The sequence below is a fragment of the Physella acuta genome, unplaced genomic scaffold, assembly GCF_028476545.2.
Source record: "Physella acuta isolate Inbredline_101_S28 unplaced genomic scaffold, ASM2847654v3 ptg000486l, whole genome shotgun sequence".
Lineage (NCBI taxonomy): Eukaryota > Metazoa > Mollusca > Gastropoda > Physidae > Physella > Physella acuta.
In genome coordinates, this window is record NW_026732005.1 from 121,364 (window position 1) to 149,363 (window position 28,000).

The window sequence follows — 28,000 nt, forward strand, 5'->3', positions numbered from 1 at the left end:
GATACTAATAAACAATTTATGAATTAATTGTTTTATTAAACGTTCGTGTTTACTGAAAATATTTATTCCACTATTTTTTAAATTTATAATGATAAAGTGGGAACCTCCTTAATTCTATTATGTTACTGTAAACCCTTATTTTGTTGTTAGATTCATATAAAGATCCTATAGGCCTATATGTTCAGAATACTATGGAGTTTATTTATAATTACATTATTTTAATAACCGTAAATAAACATCATTGTTTAGTTTCATTTTCTCAATTAATCGAATGTTGAATTTGTATGTTTTAAATGCTTCTGATTTATATTCATCCTAAATAAGCAATGTTTAAAATTTAAAAAAAAACTACGTAACGAATGACCCGCCCCTGAGGACAGTTAAGGTCAAAGACTGATCCTTGAAATTTGACCTCGGTGAGTTCAGTTGTTGCCAGTTGAACATTGTCCCCGCATGACCTTGAAATCCCTTCTCTGTGAAATATTTACATGAATCGATGATGATAGCAATAACAGTGTAATCCCTCTCATAAAAGTATACTACTATTTTAAACATTTTCATACCTTTTTTTTCAGGGAGAAAAGTAAGAATCGGTTAATCTAATTTAAAAGTAAGTATGATAACGTAAGCGTGACATGAATGCTTATCTTATCCACAGTGTTGTCTAGTCTACAGTGTAAGTAAAAATAAATATGAAACTGGACTAGATCTAGATCTAGGTCTAAATGTCTACTTGGATGAAGCCTACACGACCGTGTTTTTTAGGTGCTTTGTGTTTTTTAATTCCGTGATCGATTAGGCCAACTACATTTTTTTCAGCTTATCTGAGGAGTAGACTCTGTATACTAAATTTTAGCCAAGATATTACGTTAGCTATTTTACAACTTCCTTGCTCGCAGCTGCTGAAGCCTCTGGTGGATGTTCATCAAAACTCATATTTAATTTAAGAAAGCATGTATTCGCATCGCCTATACCACTACGCCGTGCCAAATAATCACGCCACAACCAACAAAGGGAGTTTCATTGGTCAAATTTCTACACCATGTAAAGCTGGCCTCATTGTGGATTGATCAGTTGTGTGCTAGTATTTAAAAATAAAAAAGATGCTGAAAAGCTGGTTCAACATTGTTGGAAGCAGGGAACCTGAGTTTCTTCCAGGCATCACTTGGGGGGTGGCTCCGCCCCCTCCCCCCCCCCACCGAACGAAATGGAATTTATATAGAAAATATATACTTCTAACAATGACCACCCCCCCCCCCCGGAAATTTCAAGTGCCCCCGGATAAAAAAAAAGTCTAGAAGAAACACTGCAGGGTACTTACTAATCGAGAAGCGTACTCTATTTGTCAAGTTGGATGAAAATTATTTTACTTTCAGTATTGGTTAGAAAAAGCTGTACAAAAGCTTTATTTTATTAAGGTTTTTTTTTGTCAAACACGCGTGGTCGAGACGGCAAATTTTATTACTTGACCTAATGCACGAAGTGGTAATTCGAAGCAGTACTAAAGAAAAAGATGGAGGCCTAAGACATTATGCTATGTTATGTTACATAAAGATGATTTAACTACATCAACACCACGATTAAGATTAATAAACAGCATAATTATGTCTTCTACTTCTAAGTAGCCGTACGCCTTCATGTTTTTAAAATATTAGTTTTAAAAATGTAGAACTTCAAAATAATATTTTTACTTTGAGACTACATTTCTGTAAACTTGTAATAGTCTTGTAACCTTGACATTGCTTTGGTTGAATCGCCTTTTGTTCAGAGTTTCTCCCAGTCATCTCTTCGGGGGGGGGGGGGGGGGGGGCTCGGCCCGAAGAAAGTCTCCCCCCCCCCCCCCCGAACGAGATGGATTTTACTAGTGTCCACCCCCCTGAAAAAATGTTGATCGCCCCCCCCCCCCCTCCGGAGAAAAAAAGTCTGGAAGAAACACTGTTTTTGTCTTTTGTTCTCAAAAACAAATTTTGATTGACTATATAATCAAGACATCAACCATTAATTGTATATAATACTCTTCAATTAAATATTTTGATTGGTAGCTCTGAAAGAGTTTGTATACCGTTTTAAAAGATCGAGACATTTGCATAAATTTCTGGTAGATCTAATTCCACAATATTATTTTAATATTTGTTTTTATTTTCGTCACTGAATGAAGGCGACGAATAACTTTTTTGGGCCTTTTGTTTTAAAATATTGTTTATTTACCAAACTATTGAAGCTCAAAATACATTACATTTTTACAATAGTGGTAAAAATACACAATAACGATTTTTAAAAAAATGAATTTATATACTTAATCTTCGTCTCTCCCGGTGGAGAAGGCTTACTGTGAAGCAGCAACGAATCCGTCTTTGCAAGCCACTTGAGATCATGCCAATGTTTGTGACCTCTCCTCCTTTCTATTTCTAGGTAGAGTCTGTCTCATTTTGGCTATTATGTTCAATAAGCTTTTTTTTTGTGTGGACATTTTCAAGAGCTTGTTGAAGGTCTGGGTCTCTATTTCTATTCTGGTGGCGATTTACATTTCGTTACTGCCATTAGCTGCCGAGGTAACCTACTTGAAACCTTCGACCTCATCCTATTCCACTCCATTAGCGATTATTTTTTATGGTACAAAAATGTCACACACACACAAATAAACAAAGAAGTCAACAACTTATCACACAAAACTTTCCGTTTATAGCCAAAGTTGACTAAAACAATACGCTTCTAGCTACCCAATACATTTACTGTAACCAATTTTCCTTTAAGATATTTTCTCCTGGCTTTAAGTTCCCCCCCCCCCCCCACATATATACATATGTATATTTAGATAGTATTTTGAAGTATCAGGGCGAGAGAGATGCAGCAAGTGAGGATCGGCAAAGCAAGAGCAGCCTTCACGCAGAGAAGGAACATCCGGGCTTTCAGTGAGCTAACCTTGGCCACCAAGGTGCACCTTTAAGCTGCTGTATTGGACAGAAACTTGGGGGACAACAAAGACCATAATTGATAAAGTCCAGATTTTTATAAACAGCAGCCTCAGATAAATACTCAGGTTCCTCTGAACTGAAACCATCTGCAACACACACCTATGGGGAACAACAGGAAAACTTTCCACAAATGAAGATATTAGTTGAAGTAGAGATCCTCCAGAGAAAATGGAAATGGATTGGCCACACACACAGGAAGCCTGTATACAGCATAACAAGGCAGGCCTTCACCTGGAATTCACAAGGCAGGAGGAGGAGAGGCAGACCAAGAAAGACCTAAGGAACACCTGACGATGGGACCTTGAGGCTGAAACTACAAAGACAAGGGCTTCACCATGAGTCAGGTTGAAAAAATGGCAAAGGACAGAGAACTCTGGAGAGCTTTGGTTAGCGAGAGATGAAGGGCAGTGATGATGAATACCACCCCCCAAGAGATAGAATTTATATAGAAAATATATACTTTTACCAGTGCCCCCCACCCCCCATCCCCGGAGAAAAAAGATCTAGAAAAAACACTGAATGAGACACGTAAACGCATATTAAGTGTTTGTTCATGTATCACTTTGTTCTTAGTAGTGACAAGCTACAGCAATCCTAACATATTTTTCGTTCTGGCTACAAAAAACAAAAATGGCTGAAGTTTTTTTTTCCTGAAATCAGGTTTACGTTTTTTAATGATTAAGATCTAATCGAACAATGATTGGTTTGATATTTAAACTATAAAATGTAACAGGCTTAAGTCTATGTTTAAAATAATGAACAAAAAGTCTACATTATGTAATACGAGATAGCTCATAAAATTCAGTGTGAAAAAGTTATCGCATGTTTTAATGCCAAAGTGTATCGTTGCACTTTCTTAAACCCCTTCTCTATCTTCCCTTGTCACAAAAGCCCCCCCCCCCCCCCCCAAGAGTGTTTGTAAAAATAAAAGGTGGTGTTGATCTCAGACAAGGCGGTCCCGTGGCGGCTGGGCTTAGTGCTTACCACAATATCGATCGATCCAATACAGAGTCCTGAGAAACTTCATCTTCTCCGTGAACTTCAATTTCGTAAAACGTCGAAAAGGTATTTATTTAATTCACTTGGGTAATTCTTTTGGATCATTAAATATATCATAAAATATGGTTACGTCGGATTCTAATTTATGTTTACTTAGCCGCAAATGTATACATTTTATTATTTTGCCTGTTTTTTCACCGTAGCTTAGCCGAGAAATGTATTTTATTTGCCCCTCGAGCATAGCAGCAAGATTAAAACAATAAATATTATCTATTCAAGTTAGAAAAATAATGTAATGCAACTATTTCGATTATATTTTACAAATTTAGCAGAACAAGTTAAATATATCGTAACAACTTCAGATTTATGTAGAGACAATTGAAAACTACATAATTTTACATCGGTTTACAGTAAAAAAAGAAGTCACGCACTAAAGAGGGAAACCGATTTAGAACGCAGTAACACAATTTGCGCGAAACTAGTGTAGCACGTGGGTTTTTTAATGTTTTGAGGAAGCGGAAGTTAAGGTGGTTACACTTTCGAAACCAACACAGTTTTTACATGCGTTAAAGAAAACAAAAATAAGATAAGTTGTTACACAAAAATGGGAAAGAAAAACAAAAAAGAAAAAAAAGGGAAAGGAAAAGAGAAAACAGAGTTGAAGACAGAGAAGAAAGCAGAAAAGCGTTCTAAAAAAGAACTGGCCGTAAAGGGTGAAGTAAGAATAAGATTTTGAATTTTTTTTGTATAACTTTACTAAACTTTACTTTACTTACTTCTACCGCAAAAAATGCAAATGCCGCAAAATCAGGGTACGATCAATATATCATTGCTATCAGAATACTATCATAGTATTCAAGTATTGCCATCATCACATCATGCCACCACGGCAAATAAAAAATTGATAAAAATCGCAGGGAGAATTTTTATACCAGTGTCTGATAATAGAATCTTCTTTAAAAAAAAAAGGGGTGTTGGTTACTCTTTAAACTTTAACTTTAACTGTATTAACTGGTAGTTAACAAAAAATGTAAAGACCATTGCTAGGCGGAAAAAGATGCGCAATGGAGAGAAACTACGACTTGCCATCGCGATGTTACTGCGCATGCGTGTGTTTACAACCGCAGAACACTAATCCTATCCCTAGGCTAGCCCTAATGGCTAATACTATCCCTAACCCTAGCCATTGGTCACTGCGCATGCGCAGAACTATCTTTTGCAGACTAAGTGGAGACATTGGGGAGAAAAATCTTTTTCCGAGTAGTCAGTTCAAAATGTACTAAGTACACACATTTTGCTGGCTAATCACTAAAATGCTAACCCCAACCCTAGTCCTACCATTAACTACCATAGGCCTAACCCTAATTTCTAACCATAAAATTAGTCGAGATTACAATGCTACCAACAACCCAACACAACTATTTTATAGTAGAGTCTATTATCGGACATCTGTATCTAAAACCATCTAAATCGTGTAATAATCTAGGTCTCGACTTACACTAGATATCTAGATCTTGAGTAGAGTCTTACTCTTAGTTTACTAAATTTAGTCTTAGTCTTACTCTTTGTCTTACTCTTAGTTTTAGCATGACTCCAGCTACCAAAATGTTACTCAGTTGCTTTTCCTACCTGCTGTTTTGAATAAGGAAAAGGAAAGATGTCAAATGTATAAAAACATAATAAAAAGAAATGAAAGAAATAAACTGGTTTTATAATGTAGACCTTAATTATTTACCTTGGAAAAGAGCTGACTTGAACATGAGGCTTAAGGAGAATGTTGGTGGAGAAGATAAGTTTCAAGCCTATTTCAAGTATCAAGGCTCCTTAGCTTGTCTCTAAAACATAGAGTTTCTTAGGACACTTGGGGTCGACGTGGTCGAGTCGGTAAAGCTCAAGGTAGCTAAACAGAACAGTCTCAAGTTCGAACACTCCAGTAGATGAGGCTCGTTAGCTGGGGATAGCCACTCTTCTAGGAGAGACAACTCCAAAATCAAACAACTGATGCCTTGTAGTTTGTTCTTGGTTGGACAAAGGCTATGGTAGCAAATCCAAAAAGAAAAGCAGGCTGAAATCGGAGTCAATGGCCTCAATGGCGCAAAACCACTTGATACGTATCCTTTATAAGTGTTTTGGAAGGGGGATCCTTTCCAATACTAAATTTAAAACAAAGAAGAAGAAGAAGTTAGGACACTTGTATGTAGTTCAAGATTTGGGGTTAATTCTCCACTCTATGTGTTATACATTTATAGGTCGACCAATGTCACCACCAATAGCATCTTCTTATAAAGGGGTATTAAATTTGCACTACTTTGCTTCATTTTATTTCTCTTAGGAGGACATTGAGAAGCTTATCGCTGAATTTAAAGAACAAGATAGAAAGAAACTTGAAGTAATCGAGGAAAAATGTTCTCCACCTTCACCACGGTATGGTCACAGTCAGGGAATAATTTTTGGGCAAAACTAGTACAATAATAGCTACATTCCATCCAAGCTGCATTTAAAAAATATTGTATTATGTTTTATCCTAGATATTTGTTGAACTTCAACATTATATAGTAAAAAAGTGGAAATTTTAAAATGTTTCTAACTCAATTTAGTTTATCACAGGTTATGTAAAGATTAAACCAAAAGAAATTTGTTTCAGGTGCAACATATCATTAGTTTCACATCCTGAAAGAGAGGAGCTACTTATGTTTGGTGGAGAGTACTTTACTGGAAACAAAGTAATTCATTTTAACTTGTTTGAAGACTAAGTTGTGACAGCTTAATAATTTAGCTAAGACTTTGTAAAATAAGACTCTAGATAGAAGTACATGTTTAGAAATCAAGCAAGACAATGTGTTACCTAACTTTGAACAGTTATTTTAAAAATACCTTTAAATTTTATTTTTATAATTTGCAGAATTGTTTATTTTTATCTTTAGATGTTTGTCTACAATGATTTGTTTAGTTATCAAATAAAAAAGAATGAATGGCTCCACATATCCATACCAAATGCTCCACCACCACGCAGTGCACACCAGGTAAACTTTTACAAATAAAAGGTTGTCTTCTAGATTTAAATACAAAGCACCTTAAGAACATATTTCAAGCTCTTTTACAGTTCAGTATTAGTAATTTACTAAATCACGGCATAACAGCTAATGTGAGGTATATAAACTAATTAACTACTTGTGTAAAGAATCATAAAATGAAATAGCTCTGAAAGAAATGTTAGTAATAAGCTGAAGGTGAACAGAGTAATTAAATAAAGGCGTAAAGAATGAAATATAAGGAGCAATTAGTCTAATGTCACTTGTGTAAAGTGTCATTCAAGAAAGGGGTAATCAGATAAAAATGTAAAGGTTAATTAGATAATGGTTTAACAATTAAGATTTGTAAGGAGTGATTTGATCTTAATCCTTTTTTCCTGTGTACATTCAGGCAGTGACAGTCTCACACCAAGGGGGTCAAATGTGGGTCTTTGGGGGAGAGTTTTCCAGCCACACACAGAGCCAGTTCTACCATTACAAAGACCTCTGGCTCCTTCATCTCAGAGATAAAAAATGGGAGGAGATCAAGTAGGTATTTGTTTACTTTTTCATTGTTTAGATTGGAGGAATAATGCAGGTATTTGTGTTTAATATTTAGGTTGTTAAGCTTATATTGAGGAAACATCTGTCCTGTATAGCAGGATTAGAATTCAGATCCATGGTTTATTTCCATCTCTCAATTTTCTTAGAAATAATACTTCACAAATAATGGTAAAAGTACAGATCACCTGTACTGTGTGACATTAAGTCCAAATATTTTTTTTTCTGTTTATAAAAATTGTTTCTTTACCAGGTGTTTAATGATGTTTCAACTTTGTTACATCAGCTAATTGTAACCATAAAAATGACCACAACAATTCATCCTCAGGGTACCAGGTGGACCTTCAGCTCGGAGTGGACATAGAATGGTTGCCCTGAAGAAACAGCTTATTGTTTTTGGAGGTTTCCATGACAACATAAGGTAAATAAATTTTTGGTTGCATGATTTTTTTGTTTCAAATGTAGAAATGGTATCTACGCCTGTTTTGTATTGAGGTGATGTTTAAGGTATTTATTTTCTCTTATAAACATTTTAACAGTGAATATGTGGTTTATCATTTATTTGACAAGATTCTAAACATGAGAGTGATGATATTACCGTAACTGGTCTACATTGTTCTAACATTTATCATTTTTGATATGTATTGGTCTATTTCACAGGGACTATAAATATTATAATGATGTGTACAGTTTTGATCTGGAGACATACACATGGGCAGCACTTACTCCATCCGGATCAGGTCCATCCCCACGGTGTGTATGTTGTGCTGTGGAAAATGTACATACATGTCTTTGCATGTTGGATGACTGAGTATTGGTAAAACCTGTTAGTTATAGTTGACCTGTAACCCCCAAGATAGTTGACTTCTGACCTGAATGTTTTTACTGACCTTTGACCTGCCATCTGTAGCTATGTCCTGGGATGAAACTGACCTGAGACCTTAAAGATAATGCAACCAATGTGGTGTTCTTTGACCTTAAAGCTGTAGAGCTGAGAAGTGTTTTAAAAGCTAAGGGTGACCTCTGACCCCAAAAGATACTGTGACCCCTGGCCTGAAGGTTGCCGCTGACCTTTGACCTAAAAGCTGGCTTTGCACAAAATAGTGTTGCATGACTTCTGTTTCCAGCTCAGCGTGTGTCTTGTTACCAATGCCAGACCTGGGAAAGATAGTTGTGTATGGTGGCTACAGCAAGGAGAGACTGAAGAAAGATGTGGACAAGGGCACAACTCATACAGACATGTTTGCTCTCATGCAAGAAAGTTAGTTTAGCATTCATGCAAATATTTTATCTTGATAAAAAAAGAAAAACTGTTAAATACAAATGTTTTTCTTTTGAAATTCTATCAACAACTTAAATTATTACAAATTTCACTGTTAATTTTTATATTTTGTTACGCTGGCTAAAAAACAAAAGTTTTCCTTCTCAGTTGATATTCTTTTCTATTTGTAGTATGTATCTTATTAATTGATAAATGTTTTGTTTTTGTCATTTAGAAAAAAGAGAAGGAGCATCAGACTCCAACCCAAAATGGAAGTGGCAACCAATGAAACAAGGAGGCTCTCGACCCACTTGCCGCTCTGGCATGTGTGCTGCAGTGGCACCTGGCAACAAAGCGTTTCTCTTTGGTGGTGTGTATGATGAGGTACATTTTTAAACAGAATTTATTTGACTTACTCATTGCCTTTGTAGTTGAAATAGGCTTGATCAAGGATACTTAACTCTGTCTTGTACCTTTTGGAGGGTATGTTATCTGGCATTGGAGCGCTAGTGGGGTTGACTGCTAAGCTGAATATCTTGAGTTCAGATCTCATCTGGACTTGCAGGGCTTTCATAAGTCTACCCAGCTCTGGTGGGTAGCTGACTTACGTTATTGAAAATAAAGACGGCTGGGCATAGTGCTGACCACAAAATCCCTTCACATGCCTAGGTAAAAAATCATGAACTCTACTTCATCTACCCTATGGACCAGTAAGAGGAACTTTACTTACTTTTATAACCTGACAAATGTAAGTTCAATTAAAAATAATTTATATTAAAAGAAGACAATCCTTGTTGCATATTATGTACTCTTTTGTTTTGTTTTTTCTCAGGAAGATGATGATGAAGATCTAGAGAGCGTTTTCTTTAATGAACTTTGGTCATTGGACCTGGAAAAAGCGAAATGGTTTTCTCAGCAACTCAGGTACAGCTTGATTTACTGTTCAGTATATTTTTGTTATCAGCATCTACATTAGGCTATTTTTTTTACAAATGGCATGCACATAATTTTTTAGATACAGCTTGATTTAGTGTTTTGTTATCAGCTCACAAAAATTATCAAAGGATTTCTTTCACAAAGGAAATAAAAATATTTTTTTAATAAAAGATTAGATTTAAAAATGACAAAATGTTTTATAAAGGGAGATTTTTCTAACATGTTTGGAACAAGCTTATTAAAATAAAGTGAATTTAGGCCTATTAATTGAATTATTATTCACTGGTATTACCAGTGTCTGAAAGTATTTGTGTTAACTACCTGTTGTCTAACCCCCCTGTTTTATCTAGCACCGGTACAAGACATGACTCATTTTTTTTACTATTTAATAGCTTTAACATTAACATCAACGAGAATAGGCATTGTGAAAGTTTTACTTTTGATAATTTCCAGTGATGTAGACATTGTGTTATCAACTGTTACTATTTGTATCTACTCAGAGGAAAGAAACAAATGCTAGGTGACAAAAAGAAAAGGAGGAAGAAAAAAGATGATGCAGAAGATAATGATGAAGAGGTTGAAGAAGAAGAGGGTGAGGCAGAAGATGAGATGGAGGTTGTTGAGGAGTGTGTAGAGGACTTAAAGCTGGAACCGCCAGTGGGTTCAGATCCTGCTGGTGATGATGGTATATTTAAAGTCACCATTGCCAAACCATCAGTTGTTGTGGGAGCTGGTACAGGAGGTGATGTCCCAGCAGCAACAATGGAGGTGGATCAGTTTTGGCCTTCCAAACGAATGAACACATCACTAACAGTATGTTCATTGGATTTATTTTTGGTGGTGATTTTTATGGCTGGGCAAAGTTTGTTAATACATTTTTTATTTTAGGGGGATGGAGTACTTGATCCTGTTTGTCAATGTTTACGTATTATATATTGGAATATCTCCAATGCATGCACTATTACTAGTTCATTATCAAGCTTCTTGGTCTTCCCAATGATGATGTTCATGTTTTAGACAACTTAGTTTAGATGTGAACCACATGAATATGTACTTTATTTACTGAAATTTGTTGCAGGGTTTCAGATAAAGACATTCCTGTTTGAGAGAAGAATGATCTATAGTGTAATTAATTAATGTCCCATTCTTTGTGTGTTAGGTCCGAGATGGAAGACTATTCATGTATGGAGGGATCTATGAACAAGGTGACAAGCAGCTAACACTGAATGACTTCTACTCACTGGACATTCACAAGTTGGACGAGTGGTCAGTTATAATTGCTGAGGACCAGAACTTGCAGGTGTGGCAAGACTCTGATTCTTCGGACGAGGAGACAGAAGGGGCAGCAGCGAAGAGCTCAGAGCAGCCAGATAGTGAGGATGACGGTAAGTCAAACCAAGCAAAGCTGCAGCGCAGTTAGGCATCTAATGTTATAATTGGTATGGTCTAAAGACCAATTTATTGCCAAATCACCAATAAATATGAAATTGTTGTTACACCACTGATTAATATGGTTGTAGGGTATAATGTTTATATGGTGTAAAAAAATAATGCAGTTATTGAAAATACCTTTCTTTTTTTAAATATTGTGCATATTTTTATTTTTCATCAGATTCAGATGAGAGCATGGAAATTACTTTTGATGATGCTCCTGATCGTAGAGAAGGGGAGGGAATCTCAGATTATTTTAGCAGAAGTCAGGAATATTGGGTTCAGAAGGCAAGAGAAATTTACGAGGAGGAAGGGGAGACCATCACTGATAGAAAACTTGTTCGGTTTGCTAAAGAAATTTGTGAAGAAGCCTGTGATAGGTGAAAGCATGACTGCTTATCTGTGATGTGTATCTGCGATGCGGTGAAGTGATTGATTTGACTGCAAATGTGTGGCTGCTAAGTTTGAAAAAAAAATGTATGGAGCCTAAATGTGACATGCAAGATTCACAATAACATGCGTGAGAGAAATGCCAATTACTACTTCCTGTTCTCTCTTTCTGGCTGAAAAAGCTCTGGTAGAGCCAGTTATCACAACATAAAGCAAGAAAGAAAATTGGTAAAACTTAGGAGTCCGTGAATGTTAAGTAATATACATATTTTGATGCCTTACTACAGTTGTACAATAAATTCTATTGGCATGAACTAGTACTATCTGTGGTGAGTTTTATCCTGTTTAACATAAGATAATGACTTGTACAAAATTGAATAAAAACAAAACATTCATTTCTTTTCATTTATTTTAATACCTGGAATAATGATGAAATGAGATCACTAAACTATGAGTCTCACAGGTTGTATATTCAAGGGATGTCTTAGACAATAGTGGCAAACCTTTTGCTATTTATAGTACAAAACCCATAGCTATTTATAGTGCAAGGTTAAAAAAGAACACATATTGCTGATAATTAAACAATTCAGGATGGAATTTTACTAACCTATTAGAAATAAACACAAAAAGTCCAATACTCAAATTCAGTTTACAGATGTTTACAAATTAGTTGCATTTGCGGATGATTTCATGTTCTCATGTTCCACAAAAAGATCTAAGACAACAAATTAGCTTCATTAAACTGCCAACTAGTTTAAGCTAAACTATTCCAGCTATCTATAGCTGTCATATTTTAAAATAAATTATTGCACTGTTTCTTAAATTGGCTTCAATCAACATTAATTACACTCTTATTTATTTTTTAACTCAAACCAACAAGAATTGTTAAAAGAATTATATAAAATAAGAGGACATTTTTTTTTTTTAAATTTGGTATGTATATACATCCTAAAATATGAGAAACTAACATTTGGTAAAAAGTGGTTAAACATTATGACTGCACTACATTTAATATTACAGGATCCATCTATCAAAATTTTTAAGGCAGTCTGTAGTTCTGCAAGTTAAAACAAAGTCATTTAAGTTTGACCACAGTTGACAGGCTATAGCTGCTGTCCATATCATGAGTGCTTGCCGCACACCCATTTCAAGCTGGGGTCACTGAGTTCCTCACACTCTGTTACATTTCTCCATGTACACTGACAGCAGTAGGCCCTACATCCTAAAATAGGAGTTTTAAAAAAAAATCAAAATGAAATGGCATCTAAATATTCATGAACTATACATTTTAAAAGAGATAAATATATTTTTAGGAACCAACTTGGCTGCTATTACTTGGTTGTTCCTGTCGAATTTTTTTTAAAGATTTGTTTGTTGCTCAAAGGCTTACCATTTTTTCTGATTAACCTGGACTTCAGTTTTTGCAAATCTGGGACATTGTTTCGAAGAAAGAGATAATCTGTGTCCTTGCTCCATGATAGGTTATCAAAGAAACAAACCCGGAAGTCACATGATGTACAGCGCAGCTGATCACATGACCTGCGTGTAAAATAGCAAATAATATGAAATACTAGTTTACTAACCGATGTCAAATGAGAATTTTCATAACCTAAAACAAAATATGAAGATTGAAAAAAAAAATTTTTTTGAAAACATTTAAAGTAGAACTTGGACAGAAATAGATCAGAGAATTCTTTTGCCTACCAATTTAGTCAACTGTTCATTTATGTTAGTAGTATCAATAAGCGTAAGAGAAATAATTCATGTAATAAGGACAAAATGTCTATTTAATGATAAAATGGCCCAAGATGAGATAACTCTTTATACCTCTTGTTTGCACTGGAACCCAGTCCTATACTATCTGAGCTGCCACCAAGGAACACAGGCAAACACCTTCAGGAGAAAATAAATTTAAACGTTCAAACATTTCTCTTTTTCTCTCTAATCATTCTCATTTAAAAGTAAAAATAAAGCGATCTCTACAATTTAAAAGTTAAGTACCATTTATGAACTTAGTTATGTTCACATGTTTTATTGATCTTTGCATATGAAGGGATAATGTGATCAGCACTACGCTCATCCCCTTTTACTTTCAATGAGTCAGGTACCCATCAGAGCTGGGTGGACATTTAGGGTGTTGTTTCCGAACTCGAGACTTTACAGTTAACACAATGTCCCACTTACCTTCTTGCATGATCGTTTTTATTTCCTTCATTTGGAAGGGGTGACCGTATCAAATCTTTACACACCTGAGGAGACCATTTTATACAATGTATACTGATGCAAGATACATTCTGTGTTGAGTAATGCAGATATGTATTACTTGCAGTAATTTAAAACAAATATGTTGGTAGTAAATTGGTCAATTTTTTTTACAATTTTAAAATTTAAGGTAAGAAACTTTTCAACTTATCAGTATCAGGCTATTTTTCTCTTACTGAATTTGTATATAAAAATGATCAAAACATACATGCAGTTCATTTTTGTCCACATCAATATCAAGGATGTCATCTATAAGGTCATCAAGTGGATTACTAAAAATAAATTCTTTATTATTTTTTTCCTGTATTACAATATTACCTCATTCTTTAACTTATGCTATGGTTAAACTCAGTTCAATTGAAAAATTTTAAATAGTCAATTCTAATTATCACCAGTGAATTAATTGTGAAAAAAATAAGATCAGCTAAGAAAAAGCTGCATTGCAAATAAAAACTGAAGACTTTTTCTAGTTCATAGCACCAACTTTTGTTATTGATTGACATAAAATGGTTGACACATTCTCAAACCTATCATTTTTCACTTATTTTTATAGATCAAGAAAACAAATAATTTTATATTCTTAACATTTTGTTTTGTATCTGCATAATTTTGTACTCTAGGCACAATATAAAATAATTTATAGAAATTGAAAAAAGGGGAGACAATTTTCCCAGCAAACACTGCTTTTTGGTAAAGAAAATAGCATAGACTATAAACATGTTTGCAGGCATATAGAGTTCTACAATTTCATTCAGTTTATTCAGAGAAGAGCCTAACATTATTTTAAAAAGGCGCTATGTCAGAATGGGTCTCTGTTAGTCAGTGTAACATAAAATTTGCAACCAACATCAGGTTATTTTCAATTACTCATATCCCTCTATAGGCAATTCAATGTAAATGTAACAAATTTTGACACAGAAATTGTAATGGATGGATATAGATACTTCAAAAACTATACTGTAATTAAAGCCTTCAAATTACAGAGCTATGACTATTTTGAGTAAAATGGTTTTTTTAGGTTTGCACTTCATACAGGCAGAAACAGACAACTCTAGTTATTAATAATTCTGTTTAAAGTACTTGATCTAATGGGATGTTGTGGTAGAATGGTAGAGCGTTGATTGAAAACCCAAAATGAGTTTGAATCCTGGATTTGAATCTGTAGGAAGTCCCTGAGTCCATCAAGCTTTGATGGGTACCTGACTTACATTGGAGAAAAATTAAAGTGGCTGGGTATAGTGCTATCCACACTGACTCAGGTGAACTCTACTTCACCAGCACCCACCGTTCAAAAGGGTACTAAATGAGATTTAGTAGTAAGTAGTACTGGTTGTAATATAAATCTATATATTTAATTCTCTTCATGGAGGGACCATGCGGGATACCACATAAGCATGCCGAACCGCTCCCACCCTCACTCTCTTGTCATACGGCTACCACTCCCACCCCCACCAGTCTGGTAAGCTGTGGTTCACGCCAAATGTTTACAATTGTAGAGGCGGGTCGAATTAGGGAATGATATAATGGGCATATAATTTAGTTTTTAAACAATTTGAAGGGGAGGTAATAACAACTTCTGCTTTTCATTGTCGTCTGTAAACTGTCGTCAAGGCTACTTTCAGGGGGGTGGGGGGAATGTGTGAGGATAATGGTTCTCCACAAACAAGCTACTGATAGTGTTTTAAAGCAAAATATTTTCAGTCGCAGCATTGGTGGTGTTGAATTAACAAATTATGAATTACTGAGAAGTAAAAAATATAACAACTAAATTGCTGTGTAGTGTGTATGCTTACGGCGCTGGTCAGCTCTTATAATTATTAATTAGGCCTAGGCCCTTAGCCTCTTACTCAACAGGTTAGTTTATTAATAATAATTAACACTAGTTTAAATAAGTAGGTCAGGGCGCTAGGCTAACAAAAACTTACTTAATACTTATTCCTGAAGCCTTAAGAATTAAGAAGTTAAGACTTAAGTCACTTAAGTTAAAGTAGGCTTTAAAACTTTACACTTTTATGACTTTACTCAACTTTACTGAGGCTAACTTTAAACTAAATATTAAATAATAAATAATTAAATAATTAGGCCTACATAAAAACTAATAAAAAGTATAGTCAAGTTAATTAAATGTAGATCTTATAATGCCTAACCCCTTTTTATCTTGTTTGTTTTTCAATATTTTTACAGCTTTTGTACTTTCAGTACAGTGAACATTTTCTGGTGAGGCTGTTTTTTTATTCATAAACTTTGTTTCCACTTCGTCCAACAAGTCATCAATATCGTCCATGCTTGGGAAAATAGTTTTTATCGATTGAATAAATCAAAGTTATTAGATCTAGATCTATATGTTTAGCAAAAATATTTCAAACAATGTCTATTTAAAAAGTGGGTTTAAATGTAAAGGCATATGCCGATAAAATATAAAGGCAATCCAACTTCAAATTTGTTTACTGTCACCATGCGCCATGACAGTTGTTACCGATTTATATTTTTAAAATATCTGTTATCAATTTAATTTTTTAAAAACGAAAATGTAACATTTGTCCCCATAATTTTAATCGTGTTTTTAATTATTTAAGAAAAATAGAAAAACCGTTCAAAAAATAACTAAGCCTTTATAAATAAAAAGAAGGTATGACGTCATCAATAGCTGCACATAGCTTTTCGGGTAACAGATCTAAGATCTAGCCTCGGAAATGCTAGGCATACAGATCTAGATCTACTAATACACTAATTTTATAGGTCATTCCATATTAGCTTCAATGTTGTTTTCAGGCGGTACCGCACAGAAAATTTACAATTGATTTTCTGAAGAAATATAATCGATGTGTATATTGTTTAATGACAAATTCAAAAAGGTCTATAGACTATATTATATAATAGTAGAATATATCTTCAGTTTGACCTGCCATATACCTTTGCATGCATTTGTTTATTAAGCATTAAAATTGATAAAAGGCCATTATGAGCAGAGTTTCTTCCAGGCATCTTTTCGGGGGGGCTTTGCCCCCCCCCCCCGAAAATTTTTTACCGCCCCCCGAACGAAATGAAATTTATATAATTTATATAGAAAATATATACTTTTAGCAGTGTCCGCCCCCCTCCCCCCGAAGAAAGTCTACCGCCCCCCCCCCCCCCGAAAATTTCAAGTGCCCCCCCCCCGGAGAAAAAAGTCTGGAAGAAACACTGATTATGAGGGGAATAGTTAATAAAGATGGGCATACACCTAGACCTAGATTCTAGTAGGATTCAGAGATCACGCATTTGTGATGATGTGCTACGATTTGTACTTGTCGAATTTCATATATAGGGCTTATTGAATAAGACCTCGATCTATAAGCAAAAAAGAGACACCCCTTGTGCCATCTATTGCATTTCAAATTATAGATCTACATTAGACGTGAGACACATGAGGGGAGGGGGGAGGGGCTAGGCTACATCATCCCTCATGAGCAGTTCTGATGACATTAATCTAGTATATTACTAAATATAATCGGTATTTGTGTTTTTAATTATCTCATTGTAATGGGATTGTACATTTAATTTACAATGTACAATCCCATTACAATGAGATAATTAAAAACACAAATACCGATTATATTTAGTAATTTTTGCCATTTCAAACAGTTACATCAATATTATTTTTAAAAAAAATACATGTACAACTCAAAGATCTAGATCTAGTCTAGTCATATAATATTCAAATTGTATGATACTGCGTTAGCCTAAGACCTAGAAATATCTAGATCTAGAAATCTATATCTAGATGTCTAGATCTAGATATTTTATGTGAAAAAGTAGGTAGACAATTGGCGTAGATCTAGATATCATTTTCTAAATATATAACCATTTCATATGCAATATATTATCCATTTTTCTTTTAAGGATTTAGAATCTACATATTTTGATTTTTTTTGTTTTAAATAATAGAGTGTTTTGGTATTATTTTAACAAACATATTTCTGAAATATAGAATAGTTTCGTCTTTTTAACCGTTGAAAAACGTCTCGCTTTCAGACTGAATGTATTGCGCATGCGCAATTACACGAAGAGGTCGGAACTGATGCTGATATCTGGCGATCCCCTCATATTAAGTTCGTTTGTATTTTTATAAAATACAATGGCTAACAGAGAACAGGCTTTGCTCTTAGAACCAGCTGGAGAATTACGTTTTAAGGGTATGTAAATTACTGTTTTCATGGCACAATGTTTAATTATCTAGAGCTATCTCATAATTGCTCATTCATTTGCTAGCGTAGAATGTAGCTGCAGAGTATTGTAGTTTGTAGATTCTAGAATCTAGTGTAGAGAGTAGCGAAGTTATCAACTGGAAGTAAGTTTCAGTTTGTAGCAAATCTAGACTTTTTAGACATGGTTGTGTTGAAATGAAAATTGAATAGGCCTAGACTAGATAGATCTAGTATCTAATACTAGATATAGATCTAGGCATGTTTTACTTGTTCAATGCTAAGATTACCCATCATTGCACGATTGTATTTATCAGGGCCTACTTTTTTAAAATCTAGAATGTTTAGTTAGGCCTAATCAACTTTAATCTATCATTTTAAGTAAGTAAAATCATCCGAAGCTATTAAAGTGAAAATTAATAGATTTTCTCACTAAGTTACTCCTTCCCCCCCCCCCCCCATTCCTCCCCACCGCTGGATAGTGCATGAAGATCTGATGAGCCATGGATTACCAATGTTCATTCAACCATGAATAATACATCAGTGTAGATAGGGTCAAGCACAATGTTTCTGTACAGGGCCTAAGTGATTTCTTATCAGCTATCCCATCTGCCATCTAGTATTTCCATATAAGCTGGGCATATATACTCATTAACACGTGTCGTTGCAGTCAGATGGGCTGATGAGCTCGTTCAAGCCTATCACATAATGATGTAACAAGATTATAAACTGGCCGTTGGTTGAATAGCGAGAAGGCGAAGAAGGGGATGGACTTTGTACATTCTTAAAACTGCCAGACATGTCATGACGCATTGTTATAGCTTAGTATAAAACATACTAGTGTTTAGTAGTGTTCCAACAGTATATTTCTTGGCTAATTTTCAAATATTAATCTAAATGTTGTTGTATAATTTTAAAACAACAAATAAAAGAGTATACCTATGTATGCAAATAAAGTAAACAAACAAGAAGGGCGATTGTTTTATGTAGAGACAAGATTGCTACTTAGCCCACGTGGTTAATTGCAACTTAGGGTGAATTATTTTGATTTACTGTACTCTACTATGATTGGTCAAGCATATCCATGAATCTTCTCCCATTCATTATTTTTATCCGCACGCCCTTATATGGAGTTTGATATCAAATTTTACTTTGTAAAAAATGTGGGAGAATGTTTATAGCGGTGTCCGATAATGGAATCTTCTTTAAAAAAGGGGTGCTAGGTTACTGGTAGTTAACTAAATACACATATGGCTGGCTAATGTCAATGCTAACCCTGTCCCTAACCCCAACCCTGGTCCTACCATATGCCTAACCCTAATTTCTAACCATAAAATTAGTCGAGATTACAATACTACTAACAACCCAACACCCCTTTTTTTAAAGGAGATTCCATTATCGGACACCGGTATCTATAATCATCCAAAAACGTTTATTCAACTTATTTATAGAACAAAGAAAAAAGTCACCACACCAGGGGGTACACGAGTGCTTGGTCGATAGATTGATGTATAGTTTATGGTTTAGAGGGCTTAAGTCTTATGTAGGTCTGTAATTTAAAAAATGTAATTAAAGGAGTAAGGGGTGTATTACTATCCACCTCTTTTTGCATATAGGATGGTGTCCTGTAAAATAGATGTAAGCTTATTACTTAATTCTGTGTGAGAGCATGGTTGGTATTTCTAGTCTAGAGCTAAATTCTATTTATTTCTTGGATTTGCGGATTCTACATTTCATGGAAAATCCAGGAAAAGGAACACCTTGAGAAAGTTGCAAATGGTTGTGCATCAGAGCTACTTAATGACAGTTAACTAATAACCGAAACATTCTGAAAGGGAATAATGACGTCCTTGGACAGGTATATTAAATGTCCTGAATGGAAAAGTGGGGAAACCATGACAATGGATAAAGAAAGACCAGCCAATAGAAAAGCATTGATGAAAATTAAGCTAATATTTAGGTTAAAAAAAACTGCAGCGATGTTAAAGTTCGGTTAAGTTTAGGGATCGATTTCAATGGAGAAAATTGCTTTGAGGTAAGAGCAATTTGGCATTCAAGCAATGTTACAGAATGAATTAAACTCTTATCTTGAGGTACCATTGTATGTTTGAATTTTTGTAACATCTTTTTTGTTACACACATTCAGATTATATGTTTTTTATAGGTTACTAGACACATTTTTGCTGAACTATATTGGCTAATGTATAACAAACTTTCAGATAGTTCTGAGAAATTTTAAATACTTTCTTGAATGAATCACACTTTTTAATATAATATTATGAAGTAGGCTAGATGACACAGCTGGTAAGGTATGTCAGCAAATACTACAAAAAAATACCCTAAAGTACTAGAGACCTAAAAACAGAAATTAGTAGTAATGGGAATGCAATAGTAAGTTATGGTAAGGCTTTGATAATAGATATGACAGCTGCTTTTCTTTCAGAGAATACATCTGAGGATTATCAACCTTGCAGCTTTTGCACATTGAAACTGGCATTTATAATATTAAACAAGTTGTGACTTTCTGGGGCAGATTTGTTTTACATTTTTTTTGCGCTGTTACACTTACCCGTTTAATGCATTGTCGTAAATGAAAGTTCTAAAATAAAGCCACCCTCCATTTTTCACTATTCTTTCAAGCTACATATGATTTCATGGCCTTTGTGAACTTTTTAACTTTATAAATTTTCATTGAATAATATATAAAATGCATTTTTAGGGCATAATTATTTCAAATGATTTTTTAAAAATGTATTTAATTTGCAACAAGTAAGATCCACTTCACCTGTTAATTTTGTATTACTGAATTTCATTATTTACTTTAATACATTATTGGCACCTTTTTATTTCTTCACTCTTAAATGTTTGGTTTCCTCTAACACAATTACGGTATTGTTTAATAAAGTGTTAACTTTTGTTACGGGCCATATAGGCTGCATTTCCTGGATTTGCTTACATAGCCTTTGTCCAATCAAGAACAATGTACAAGGCATCTGTTGTTTGATTTTATAGTTTTCTATCCTAGATTTGTTGCTGTCCCAAGCTATCACGCCACATATGCTTGGGGGTTCAAATAATTAGCTTTACTGAACCGACTACGCCGACCTCATCTGCGCCAATAATTTAAGTACTCTAGGGTCCCAAAATAACCAAGCTATTTTATACAGTTGTTTATTTTTGTTTAACTTCAAAATCTAATACAATGAATAGACATATTTAAATTTCATACATTTTATTCTGTTCTACTATAACTTTGTCACTGTTGAATCTCTTTAGAATGTAAAAGAGAAGTTTAAGCTTTCATGGACCAGAATTTAAAAACTGTTTCTATTTATTACTTTCTCTGTACCAGACTGCTTAACAACTATAAATAAAAATTCTGTTCTGCAGGGCCTTTTACTGATGTAGTGACAGCAGATTTAAACTTAACCAACCCAACAGACAAAAGAATATGTTTCAAAGTAAAAACAACGGCTCCAAAGCGCTATTGTGTGAGACCAAACAGTGGTATTCTGGAACCTAAAAAATCAATTGTTGTTGCAGGTAAATCATTTTTTAACATTAAATTTGGAAAGAATAGAAATCCTTGTGTTGCATTTTGTCTAAATTGTCTTTGGTATTTTTTATGTATTAACTTATTTTATAGCTGTAATATAAGCATGTCTAACATTAATTTCAGTAATGCTGCAGCCCTTTGATTATGACCCAACTGAGAAAAACAAGCATAAATTTATGGTTCAGTCAATGTTTGCACCTGACAATGTAGTTGATAATCACGAAGTATTGGTAAGATTTCTGACTGTTAATTATTTATCTGAGGAACTAAAACTATTTTGTGTTCTTAACTTTTGGAATTTTTATCAAATGTTTTATTTTTCATTTACATTAGTGGAAAGATGCACCCCCTGAGAGCCTTATGGATACTAAACTAAAATGTGTTTTTGAATTACCTGATGGGGTGCAACAGCAGACTATGACCTCAGAAAGTAGTAAAACAGTTGATACAGTTGCACATTATGTAAGTTGTTTACCATATGTTTTAACTTTTTGTTATGTATGCCTACATATCAGTGTCATTAGTTTTGTAAATTTGGTACTCTTTTTATCTGATATTCACAATAGTTTACACTGTAATGAACTAAAATCAAACAATAACGTAAAAGCAATTTTAAAAGATAAATTATGCACTAATAAATATGTTATCTAAACACAATGTTGATTCAGTTTATTTTCCGATTTTATTCATGTACTTAGGATAGTGGGGGTTTTTAAAAGTAATTTTTTTAAAGTAGTAGTCTAAAAATCTTTGAACCGTTGAATATTTGTTTTAGGTAGTATCAAACAAAAATTAAATTGTAAGTTTTAAAAAAAAATTACTTGATCTTCAGACATCTGCAATGGTAAGTTAACCATTTTGCTACAACTTGTGTACAAGGAAAGAAACTTGATAATTTTATAACAATAACCTTCCAAATGTTTTTTCTCCCATTTTATATCTGCTACATTTTTAATATTTTTTTAAAATTAACTACAGCTAATTGTTGGCTTCTAATTTGTTGTAAAAATATACTTTTTGTCCCTAAGGTAAATATTATTTATAAGTTTTTTTAATAAATAAAACATTAGTTTTTCACTTTAGCATGTTACATTTGCTTAGTTTTTAAAATTGATATAATGTATACATTTATTTGCATTAGAAAACATGTTCAATAGTGTCATCATTTGAAAAATATGTATTAACTCTCTTATCTGTTGTTTTCTTTGCTAATCTTTTTAGTTGTTTTTCTTTGACAATTCAGTATTACAATTAAATAATTATTAGGATTTATATTACATCAAAGTATTTGTTCTCTCTGGAAATACCATGGGGTAAGGGGAGTGCTTATGAAATGTATTTATCATACTTTTCTGTAATTACACTGAAACAAATGATAAAACTGTTCTTACTGTGTGTCTCGTTTTAATATTTTACCGTAGGATGGGATGTTTTGGCTTATGGAAGAGTCAGGGAAAGAGTGTTTAATGTTATTATTTTGAATAGAACTTGTAGCTTAGCAGTTATTTTCTGGTTAAAAAATCTGAATTCTGCTAAACTTAAGTGTTATTAAATGCACACAGTTAAATCAGTTTTACTTAATGTGTGCTGCAGTAGTGATTTATTTTTAGATTGGGAATTCCCATTTTCTGATCACATTTTGGTGTGCACCAATAAAAACTTAAATGAATGCACACATCTTCTGCTGTTGTTTCAAACTTTTTGAAACAGTTAGCTTTTTTTTAAGTTTTATGCTTTGACAAAAAATTGTTTTCAACTTCAGTATTAGATTTATTTTTTCAATTCTATCAAAGATGAAAACACTCTTAGATAAGAAAGTAATAAATCAAAGTAATGTTAACAATAATGCTGAATCCCACAAACCAATGGATACTATCTTTGTTAGAGTTAGAGGTGGTGATTTTAAAATAACTGGAAATATTTCTCAGTCAAAATCTTCTTTATCATTCTGTCTTGATGCCCATAACTCATTTTTGGATTTAATAACAAAAAAAAGGAAGTTTGATCTTTGGCTTAAGGTCAAAACATTATCTAGCTCCAAAAACACCATGGGGACATTTTTGGATGCTTATATTAATCAGATGTGTAATTGTGAACGCCATTTAGTAAAAACTGAAAGTTTAGATCATCAAATTGAGGAGTTAGAGAAAGAAGATTTTCCATCTCTATTAGGGTCTTTCACGCCATCTAACACAAACAGTGACTTCTCATTAGATTCTGTGTTTGGTTTAGATGCTAGTTCCATTCTATGGAAATTAAACCCTGATGCAGATAGTTTATGCGAAGTCATAGCTCAACAAATGGCAAAACTGAAAGAAACTATTTCAACAGAAATGTTAGAAACTTGTCAGGATTGTACATTTGTAAGTTTGTCTAGTTCAAGTTTTTTACTTTCTTGTCTCGATCACATTGTTTGCAAATGTAAATTTATACAAAATTACAGTTAAATTTGTATTTATACATATTTTTCAGTCTGAGAGTACTTTAGAAGACACTGCAAGAAAAGCTGAGTCACCCAAGGTAACATTATTTTAATTATTACAAATCATTTTATTGTGACTAACCAAAAGGCTGCTATTTTATTCAACATTCTCCTTCTGTAAATAAAAACACCAAGATATCAAGAAATTATTTTAATATAATTGGAGGTATAATTTATAATTCTGATCTTCAAACTATTTTATAAAAATAATTGTGCAAAGTAGAAATAATTCTGTATTGTGGGTTTTGGGCACACATGAATCTTTACATTATGGTATAATATGTTACTTTTTGCATTAGAAACAGTAGTTAAGCCTGATAAAATGTTGGAAGAGAGAACATGTAAATTGTAAGGCAGTTGAATCTTGATTATCCTCCCTTTTTATAATCAGAAATTTTGCCAATTTAAAGAATTATTTTATGATAGCACTTAATCACTTTACCACACACAAAGCTTTTATGTAGTATAATTTGAGACCATCACTGTTGTAAAATAAATTCTAAATCTCTTCACTTATTAAACTAACTAGATTTTTTAAAAATTTGTCATTGTAATGTTAAGGCAGTGTTCATTTACACTTAAATGCTTTTTGCAGAGGACAGCTTCATCCACAAGTAATGATGAATTGAAAAAACTTCAGCATGACTATAAGAAAGCCCAAGCTGAAATTCAGTCACTAAAAACTGAAAATGAACAGTTAAAGGTATGCTTTATATTGGATATTTAATGTTTAAGTTCCCTATTTATTTAGAAATGTTGGGGTTTTTTTTCTCATAATAATATACTTATTAATAGTTGATTTTTTTTCTCTCTCCCCAGAATGAAGGCTTGCGTCTACGTAAAGTCGCTATGTCAGAATCTATAATGTCTACTCCTTCACATCCTACTCCTGCATCAAGTTCTACTGTTCGAGCTTTTCCCCCAGTGGTGTACATTGTTGTTGCGATTCTTTTGGGCCTAATTGCTGGAAAATTTTTACTTTGACATGCAGGGTCAGACAATTCTTTTCTCTTTCCTTTATTTTTCTTTAACCCCTTGAGTATCTGTGAAAAATGCAAGAGTATGACCAGTTGTAGGTGTCTAATGACCTAGTTAAAATCAGCTTCTGTATTGTGATCTGTACAAACATGATAATAATTACACAAATTTGATTTTTGTTTAGACTGATTAGTATTGTGTATGTATAAGCCAATTTCTTACAGTGAGCTTTTATTTTCCCAAAAATCAGTTGGTGTTTTTTGTTTTGTTTTAGTATACACAAAAAAAGAGAATATGATGTTAAAACTTTTTGCTTAGAACAATAGTGTACAAACATTAAAGCTGATTAGCTGAAGTATTATCAATATAAAATTTGGGAGTTTTATCGTGAAGTAAGCCTAAAACTATTTGGCAGTTGTACTTTTAGTTCTATATAGGTAGAGTTGGTTTTTTTTTGTGATAATTGTTTCGTACATATGCTATCAATGATTCATTAATCAGTCTTTTAAGTTAATGATGAAAGATGAAGTAGACAGCCAGGAATTTAAAAGATTTCATGTTATTAAAGATTTTTTAAATACAATTTCTTCTTGAGACAAGAATTCTGACATTGAATGCATAGTTTATCTTTTACAATTCACTTTCTATTCTTGTTCTTAGCTTTTTAAATCTTTGTCTGCACCTTGAATAAATTAACACGCTTTTATTTGCATTATTTTTATAGCATACAGCTTTGAATTTTCTTCATACATTTTGCAATTATCTTATAAGAAATGTTGAACGGCTAATGTTTTAGACCCAGAAGTGGTGGAAATGGGCTGCTTAGATTTGTTCTGACCATGGCTATTCAATCAGCTTACAACATTTTGTAATATTATTTTTCTATTTCTAACAGGCAAATACTTGATGTCATAGTGCATGCAGTAGGGCCTCATTCCCAATGGCAATTAGAACCTAAAGACTGGTTCATACAAATATCACCTGTGAAGAATTTTTTTGTTTTCACTGAATGAATCTTAAGTCTGCTAGAGTTCACTGTAATAATTAGTTGTTCTAACAAACACCTATAGTAATAACTGTTGCATTTAGTAATAATTTTTTCTTTAAAAAAAAATACAATCTTCCTAATAAAACCATATTGTATTGTTGATAGGCTTTTATTTATAGGTTACTCAATCATTTTAATTTTGGTTAAAAAATCTAAGACAATTTGGATTATCTTGTTACATTAAAGTATTTACTGTTGTGGTTGTAGGGCAATTGGTACTTGAGGCCACACTGTATTCATTTTTTCAACCATTGCTAATGATAACTAGTTATTACTAAAAAATAGATTCCCCACTGTTTTCTGCACTTCTTGTTGTTAAAATGAAAATGTGTACATATAAATTATTTGCTGGTAAGATACATTTGTTGTATAATTTATTTTTTTAAGACACCTTGTGAGCTCCAAATGTTCTCTTGGGCACTAGCTTGCATTGAATTTAGAATAAGAATCCAGTTTAAGAGTACCTATACTTGTGTATGTTCCATCTCTTAACAATGCTGAGATTTTAAAAAGTACTAAACAAGATTTTCAGGTGTGCATGCAAATTGTTTCACCCCTGGTGATACACAGTGCTGTACATGCTGTTAAATTTTTAAAATATTCTAGTTTGTTTATCGGAGAGGCCATTCTTTACCATAAGTTTCTGTCAGTTGTCATTAGTTAACAAGTGCAATCATGACTAGGATGTTGAACTATGCAAGAACTTGTATCAGTGGATGTATGAAGTCTAATGAAATTGTTATCCACAGGCACTATTTAGGGGTGGGTATACTATAAGCAAGTCTAGTAATTTAGTAGATTTAAAAAAATTATGTGTGTGCTAAGGTATGTACAATTTAATCCTCTTTAATTCATTTGTAGAATATCTTATTACAGCATTTATACATTTCCTGACTAATGAGCCTATTAAATTTATGTATTATCCTTCAGTTTGCATGAACACATGGTTGTTTTTTTATATGTTGTGGTGTGTTCTTTTCAAATGTGGCAAAGGAATAATAATTTGTTAAATAAGTTAGTTTTAGTTTTATTTTTTAATTTATGGGCTTTTATAGATAAGTGCATCAATACATTTACATTACTTTGTCAAAAATTACTAACAGCTATTATCACAAGACTTTATAGTCATCAAAATAGAATTTTGTTGAGTTTTGTTAAATATATTCTTGTGTAGTTAAGCAACTGAAATGTTTGTTTTTGTGAAAACTTGTGCAAAGAAATAGATGGAAATCTTCAGATATGCTGTGAAAAGTTGGCCATATTGCTTTTTCACAGTAGTGTATGATTCTATGAATAAAGGTTGCTGGTTTGTGAATTAAATGAAAGACAAGACACTTTTTGAACTGTGGTTGGCATAATCATTTTGATATGAATGCAGAGTACTAGGCCTGTACATTGTGCTTGGAACATAGGATGTGACCTAGGGAATAACCCCCAATATTTCCTTGCCCCTGTGATTTTTAATCTTCTTGTTGTAAGTTTATAAGATCATTTTATTTCATCCCTTTAACATTTTCTTTCTCAGAGGCATTTAGATAATTGTTTTTTAAGAAAGTGTGAGATGGCTCAAAACTGGATTTTTTTGTAAGGAGCTGTTAATCATGTGAATGTCTTGTAAAAGAAACAAACACATCTGCTAATTACATTCTCTTTTTTTTAAAGTGACTCTAATCTAGACTTTTCATTTTGGAATTTCAACCTAAGTCAAACCATCTGCCAAGGGTTTCTGCAATTCTTTGAGTTCAACTGCATGTGTTAGTGCTTTTTCAATATGCTGACAGTCCAAGTATAGCATTTTGTTTATATTTTTAAATTCAATAAACTTACATCTAATAAGGGTGAGGTCATGTATCAAATAGCTAGATTTAATTTTTTTATTCTGTATGCTGTTTGTTCTAGACTTGTTTTTTGCAGATTCTCACTTTT

General features: G+C 33.3%; 3 protein-coding genes across 11 annotated transcripts; 2 read left to right on the forward strand and 1 right to left on the reverse strand.

Annotated features, from left to right (window-relative positions):
• Nucleotides 1–4,468: 4,468 nt before the first annotated feature.
• Nucleotides 4,469–11,954, forward strand: LOC131944258 (kelch domain-containing protein 4). The gene is made up of 13 exons (XM_059304799.1): nt 4,469–4,692; nt 6,307–6,398; nt 6,619–6,697; nt 6,899–6,997; nt 7,398–7,534; nt 7,875–7,967; nt 8,207–8,299; nt 8,674–8,807; nt 9,043–9,191; nt 9,640–9,731; nt 10,244–10,556; nt 10,903–11,128; nt 11,356–11,954. The coding sequence occupies exons 1-13, from the start codon at nt 4,579–4,581 to the stop codon at nt 11,556–11,558; spliced, it is 1,824 nt and encodes a 607-aa protein (XP_059160782.1). The 5' UTR covers nt 4,469–4,578; the 3' UTR covers nt 11,559–11,954.
• Nucleotides 11,955–11,968: 14 nt separating this feature from the next.
• Nucleotides 11,969–17,830, reverse strand: LOC131944260 (cilia- and flagella-associated protein 418). Of its 7 annotated transcripts, none has more exons than XM_059304808.1 (7): nt 17,780–17,830; nt 15,974–16,111; nt 14,035–14,098; nt 13,749–13,813; nt 13,392–13,457; nt 12,955–13,103; nt 11,969–12,786 (listed from the first exon to the last, which is right to left on the reverse strand). In XM_059304808.1, the coding sequence occupies exons 2-7, from the start codon at nt 16,108–16,110 to the stop codon at nt 12,686–12,688; spliced, it is 582 nt and encodes a 193-aa protein (XP_059160791.1). In that variant the 5' UTR covers nt 16,111; nt 17,780–17,830; the 3' UTR covers nt 11,969–12,685. The 7 variants fall into 7 exon arrangements, with proteins under 7 accessions (XP_059160791.1, XP_059160786.1, XP_059160792.1 ...); XM_059304803.1 differs by lacking the exon at nt 17,780–17,830 and adding an exon at nt 17,671–17,758; XM_059304809.1 differs by lacking the exon at nt 17,780–17,830 and adding an exon at nt 17,487–17,505.
• On the forward strand, nt 16,510–27,621 carry LOC131944259 (vesicle-associated membrane protein/synaptobrevin-binding protein). 3 transcript variants are annotated; one of them, XM_059304801.1, is made up of 9 exons: nt 16,564–16,681; nt 17,841–18,001; nt 21,401–21,553; nt 21,690–21,796; nt 21,900–22,028; nt 24,039–24,086; nt 24,644–24,751; nt 24,868–25,040; nt 25,922–27,621. In XM_059304801.1, the coding sequence occupies exons 2-8, from the start codon at nt 17,944–17,946 to the stop codon at nt 25,030–25,032; spliced, it is 768 nt and encodes a 255-aa protein (XP_059160784.1). In that variant the 5' UTR covers nt 16,564–16,681; nt 17,841–17,943; the 3' UTR covers nt 25,033–25,040; nt 25,922–27,621. The 3 variants fall into 3 exon arrangements, with proteins under 3 accessions (XP_059160785.1, XP_059160784.1, XP_059160783.1); XM_059304802.1 differs by having other exon boundaries at nt 16,510–16,565; nt 24,868–27,621; XM_059304800.1 differs by having other exon boundaries at nt 24,868–27,621.
• The last annotated feature ends 379 nt before the right edge of the window (nt 27,622–28,000 follow it).